This window comes from Camelus dromedarius, chromosome 23, assembly GCF_036321535.1.
Source record: "Camelus dromedarius isolate mCamDro1 chromosome 23, mCamDro1.pat, whole genome shotgun sequence".
In the NCBI taxonomy this organism is placed as follows: Eukaryota; Metazoa; Chordata; class Mammalia; order Artiodactyla; family Camelidae; genus Camelus; species Camelus dromedarius.
The window spans coordinates 26,927,810-26,933,809 of record NC_087458.1 but is presented as its reverse complement, the minus strand read 5'-3'; the positions used below and the strand labels follow the sequence as shown (position 1 = coordinate 26,933,809).

Below are 6,000 nucleotides of genomic sequence, written 5' to 3'. Positions count from 1 at the left end.
GTTGACAGAACACATGACTTGGGTCAGTTATTTTGTCCACCAGGTAGCCATTTCTCAGCCCCAGAGCCCCAGGTGCAAGGTGATGCCCCACCTCTTAGCTGGTGATGCCCCATCAGGTCTTAGCTCTGCTGCTTGCATAACTTTGGTTCCAAGTTTCCTTCTTAGTTTAATTGAAGGAAATTGAGGGCTGAGTGAGCAAGTGATAAGGGGAATGATTAAATGGGTTAGATCTGTTGTTTGCTCTTCTTGATTTGATGGGCATATAGGTCCCACTCCGGTAACCCCCAAGATGAAAAGTTCCGGCGAACCCAGGTGGGTGCCTGGCCTTGGGTTACGGAGTTACTCTAGAAAGTCCCTCAGTCCAGCCCAGCCTTCTCTTAGACTTCAAATTCCTAAGAGCAGGGATTTTCTGTGCCCTTCAGGAGATTATAAGGAGGAAATTTCTCTCAAGTTGTGGCAGACAGCCTTTCTGGGGAAGAACATGTATTACCTACTTGCCCCACTTCACCACATGGCATTTTCCTACGTCTGTGAATAAACAAACCCAATAGAGATCCTAAGCAAAAACTAGTCCCTGAAGTTACTTAGTCCTTCCAACCATCTCCAGTGAACTAATTTCAGATTTCCATCTTGAAAAAGATGTTAAAAATCAGCTTTTAGTATTGTGATAAACAAAATATTCACATCATTACTTTAGTTTTAACATTAAAAACTAAATTCAAAGATAACAAAAAATTCATATCATTCCAAAATTACACTGCTGATTAAAGGCATTAGTAGTAACATACTGCTATATAATATTCATTTCTAAGGAGTTGAATGTTCAAATATATAGAGCTAAACTCAGCCCTGTTCATTCTGTTTAATCATCATATTTCTCTTTGTGTTCACAAGGTCTTATTAATCATGTTAAAAGTTCTCCAAGCACTGATTTCAAAAGAGTGAAAAAGAGAAAAACAGAATTCTTTGCTTAGCAGATATCCAATATTTATCTTCACTGAAAAATTATCTTGGCTTTTGTATCCTCAGAACCAATGACTGTAACAAAAACCTCAGTTTTCTTCTTTTAGGAAATTAACAGCTGCAGAGAAGAGTTTCAGTGAGATAGAACACAAGCTCACATAGGTCACTGTGATTCAGTTTCTAATTCAGATATCCTAAAGGAGAGAGAAATATGAGAAAACAGTGTGTCATTCCTGGGCCAAAAGAAGAGTGAGGAGACATAACAATTATTAACTACCTGACCAATTAAAGAGAGTGGTTAGCAAGATGACTGAATCCACTGATAACTCCCAATTTTCATTTTGAAAAAGGTTCTTTTTAACATTAAAAATTAAAAAAAATAGAGTAAACTGATAATGACTTTCAAATCCATTTCCTCTGCCAATGAGCAGACCAATTAGACGGGAAACAAAATTAAATCTTATGTAGTTAACAGACTGGATAGTCAAGTTTAAAATCACTAAGGGTTGACCATCAATATACCTTGTTGCTAGAAAGCAGGGTTTGTCAGAGAGGAGACTGAGCAGCAGTGATCTATTTCAGAGAAAGACAAAGGTAAAGAAGGTGTATCGAGAAAGCTAAGTGACATTCTTTGAGTTGTCCCCAAATCTTTTATCACTGGAAAGTGACTGCTTGAAAATGTGATTGGGAAATAACGGTGGCCCCTGGGCTCACTGCAGAAAGGACGATGGCTTTCACTTTCAATAATTCAGGGCTCTGTCCAAGGACACTTTCTTCTCAGTGAGGGAAGGGGAAGTTTGTGGTGCCCAGAGCAGAAAGCTTCTTGGTCCTGTGAAACTTTGAGCTTTGAGAAGTTCTCCAAAGCAACAGGTGGAGACTTGAATTCATCTTTGGGGAAGGCCTTTCCTTTGTTATGTGAAAACCACCCTAATGGACCCTTCAGTTATAGTAAACGAAGCAAATCTTCACCTAACCCAATGTTTTGGGAGAAAACTATGACATTGTAATCAATCTAGATAGAGCAGCCAAGTTAACTGATATGTTAATAGTTGTGCCCAGTTGAGTCATGTGGTAATTTGGCATTGAAGTTAGTGTGCCTAAATGAAACAGCTCAGAGCTGTCCTAGATTCCAAAGGAATATTTATTAAAAGGAAAGTACATTATAGTGATTTAAAATAAGAAAACTTTAAAATAGGATTAAGAACCAGAAATCAAGATAATGGAAGCTCCCAAAGGCAGTTGGAATTAATCAATTACAATTCTCCTCTTGATTCCATCTCATCCATATAAGCAAACATTTCTCCATAAAAATTTTGTGAAATATTGAATGACTTAGGACTCATGACTCTTTTTAGAATTTTTGCCCCTTTATAAATGAAAACTTTTAAAGGACTACAGTAGATATTTAAATACTTGTTGATTTCATTTGCTAGGAGAGTTTAGTTCAAGTTCATCTAAAAAGTCCTTGAAAATGAACGCACTCCTCAGGGTGAACTATATCTCAATATACACACCCTGATTTGAGAGAGAGGCACTAGCTACAAGCTTCCAAGTTTCCATCCTTTAAATCAGTGAAAGAAAGGAAATCCAAGCTTTTCAGTTTAGCTTCCGCATGATCAGTAAATTCCCTGGAGGCTTTCTGTAGTGGAAGCCGGGGTGGGCCCATTGGAATCCCAGAGACGAGAGTCATGATGGCTTTGGTCTGTGACACTCCGAAACCTAGACAGGAAAATATAAGTGAGGAAACATGGCTCAGATTGTCCACTTTGCCACAAACACCCTAAAGAAGAGATCATATTCTTACAGTGATTACTGTGATAGGACAAAATAGAACTAAAATATGAGAACATTTCTAGTCAATATGGCAGACTGAATGGACATAGGAAATCCCTCTTCCTGCTTTAAGCACATAGAAATGCTGGAAACTTTTTAACAAATTGACAAACTGTAAGACAGAACAATGTGAGATTCAAAATCAATCCTAAAAGTAAGGAGGAACAAGAAGTATCAGGAATGAAGAGGTCAGAGTGGTGAGGAGGAGCTGAAGCCAAATGGTCCACGAGGATAATCTGATTCAGCTATATACTGTGTGGACTGAATGATGTAGGACTTCATCACTAGGACAGAATTCAGTTTGAGCACATCTAAGAAGTCCCTGAGAAATGCACTATGTAAGGTGTTTTATGACTCTGCGCTGCTGTTTTAGACTGGGACAGGAGTGCAAGGTGAAGCCTTGAGTCTGTACATATCAAGGAGCTGGAACTAAACTCCCAGTGTAAAACTGGTAGCTAGCCTTCTATGAAAAGCAATGGGGGAAAAAAAACTGGCCCACTGGCAAGGAAGCCTGACATCTGCCAGGGCTGTGGATGGAAAAAGATCATATGAAAGAAACCCCAAGCTTGTACCATATATGAATGCTGGATCCACATTTACATTATGCACTTGGTACAGGAACCATACTAAGAAATATACATGAAGCCTGGCTAGAAACGGTGAAACTATATTGTCCCAGCAGAGACAAATGTAAAACCACTTGACAGGACACTTCACAACCTAGAGCACAATGCATTTCCCAGAAAACAACTACCTGTGAAGATGAGTTCAGAGTTAAAAATTACAAAGCACACGAGGAAAAAGAAACTGCAAGGGAGTCAGTGAATGTGTAACCGACAAATTTCACATCCTGAGAACAGATGACACAAAATTCTGAAGGAGACTTCACAGAAATAAAAGAAGGAATAGAAGCCATAAGCTAAGAGAAGGGCATATAAATACAGAACAGGAAGATCTGGGGAAAAAAAGCCAAAAAGAAATACTGGAAATGAAAATATATAATCAGTAAAACTAAATTGTAGGAAACATAGCTAAAGATAGAATTAGTGATTTTGAAGGTAGACCCAAGGAAATAACCCAGAATACAGCAGAGAGAGAAAGATATTTGTCTTCTTAACTGGCTATTGCTTTTGGATCCAAGGTATGAGACGTAACTTTCTTTTGCTAAGTTAACTTTGTTACAGTAATAATTGAGCATTGGGAAGGAAAATATTAGCATGAGTAAATATCTAGAATATAGTGTGATTAATGCAAAATGGCCTTATTATGAATAGCTTATTATGAATGGTGGAAGAAGGAGTTACCTTCATGATAAGACTTTGTCATGTTTATTAAATCTCTTGTACACACAGTGGAATATTACTCAGCCATAAAGAAAGAGTGAAATCTTGTCATTTGTGACAATACCAATGGACCCAGAAGGTATTATGCTAAGTGAAATAAGTCAGATGAAGACAGACAAATCCTGTATGATTTTACCTATATGTGGAATCTAAAAACAACACATGAACAGACATAAAACAGAAACAGAGTTATATAGTGCTGTATGTCAATTTTATCTCAATGAAACTGGAAGGAAAAAAAGATAAGTCTCTCTTTGACTAAACCATGAAAAGTTCAACCTCTAAGGAAGTCAGAAATGAACTCTTTAAAGATATGATCTTTTCGATCATAAACATTATCTTCAAGAGCCTCTTTCATAATGCCAATATTCTGGCAAAACAGTAAATCCTTTCAGGTAGTATCTTAGAGCTGTATTTTACAAAACTATTGCAGTATCACTGCTGGTGTGCAAAGAGATCTTACACATACAGGTAAACTTTTAGTTCTTTTAAAAAAAATTTAATAGTTCAATAACTAATGCACTTTAGGAACAAATACCAAGCCTGCAATTTTGGGAAAGGTATTGCTTAGGGCAAGGGAATAGTAATTGTTAATAACAGTACTGGTGGCACACAAATATGACAAAAGTCATCCAAAAGCAAACGGGAAGTATTCTCTTTGAAGGATTAAGAAATCTAGCTGAAAACCCTGTGAGAATGAGGGGTACATAACACATAATAGATGCTTAGGGCTTGGGAGGAGTTGCCAGGAAGAGGCAGAAAGACTCTGAAAGTGGGAGGTCGGCCAAGAATAAACTTAAAACTATTCCTGGACTTGCTCCAGGTTCTCAGGAAGGGCCAATCTCTTGCAGAAGTGGAGTGAATGGTGGCATTTGTTACTTGCTATGGGATAAGACTTAGGAGACTGTGGAGAGGTTTCTCAACTCAAATTCACTGTATTTCCCTCAAATTTTACATTGTCATGTTATCCAAACCTCCATCCATTTAAGCTCACTTGTGTTAATAAACTCCTATTAAATTGCAAATGCTCTTGGGAGAGCTGTCAGTCATTCACAGTTTAATAAGATCTATATTCAAACTGCCCTCCTCCAAGCACTTAGGCTGAAATAAGCCACAGTGTGGAAGTAGAATTTTAATGAGCAGAGCCAAGTAAAGGGAGGGAGAGTTGATGGTGTAGGAGAGAAGGAATTAAAAGAAAAGGTGTGTGCATAGAGTGGGGAGGTGGGCAATGTGCTAAAATGGAGGAGAGAGATTGGTGAGAAGGTTGCCAAGACCTTCCAATTAGGTTTACTCCACCATTTTATAGGATTGGCCCTGAAGATTAGTATTAGGAATAAAACCCTGTTTGTAGTAAGTAGATTAAAAGCTGTTCTTGTCCAGCCCTCAGAGAAAGCAATGAAAGTCCCTCATCACTTTCTCTTAAACCCTCAGAGAAAGTCCATTTCTTTTATACTCTCCATTAGCAGACCAAGCGGGAAACTTACCCAGTTTGACCACAAAGTTGATAAATCTCTGAATGCAAAACTGGAAAGGAGCAAACAAATCTATAGTCAGTATTACTGAACCATGATAATAATTTAAAGAATTTAGAGGTCAAATGACAGAAATCCCAAACTAAAAAGTCCACACACACACCTTAGTTTTCTGAATGTCTGTCAGAATGGAGAAAAACAGCCAAGTGAGGATGGTTGAGGTCCATCCAGGATAAGGCAGGATCTTTCCATACATACAAGCTTTAAGAAACGAGCCCATGAAGAAAAGACGCTCTAATGATGGAATTGTATAACCGAGAACTAGGATGGGGAAGGTACCCTTTATCCATCTAGGTTACACGGGTAAACTTATTAGCTAGTGAGGATGT

The 6,000-nt window shown here is 38.1% G+C and overlaps 1 protein-coding gene across 5 annotated transcripts in view; it reads right to left on the bottom strand.

Annotated features, from left to right (window-relative positions):
- Window positions 1-815: 815 nt before the first annotated feature.
- NPL (N-acetylneuraminate pyruvate lyase) overlaps window positions 816-6,000 on the bottom strand; it is a 33,165-nt gene continuing 27,980 nt past the window's right edge. For 3 of the 5 annotated variants that reach the window (XM_031435631.2, XM_064478063.1, XM_064478068.1), the window contains 2 exons: window positions 5,624-5,663; window positions 2,087-2,682 (listed from right to left, as the gene is read on the bottom strand). In XM_031435631.2, the coding sequence (XP_031291491.1) occupies window positions 2,498-2,682; window positions 5,624-5,663 (225 nt within the window). In that variant the 3' untranslated portion in view covers window positions 2,087-2,497. Of the gene's footprint in view, window positions 1,158-2,086; window positions 2,683-5,623; window positions 5,664-6,000 lie in introns of those variants that run through there. The other 2 variants (XM_064478064.1, XR_010377570.1) reach the window with 2 other exon arrangements.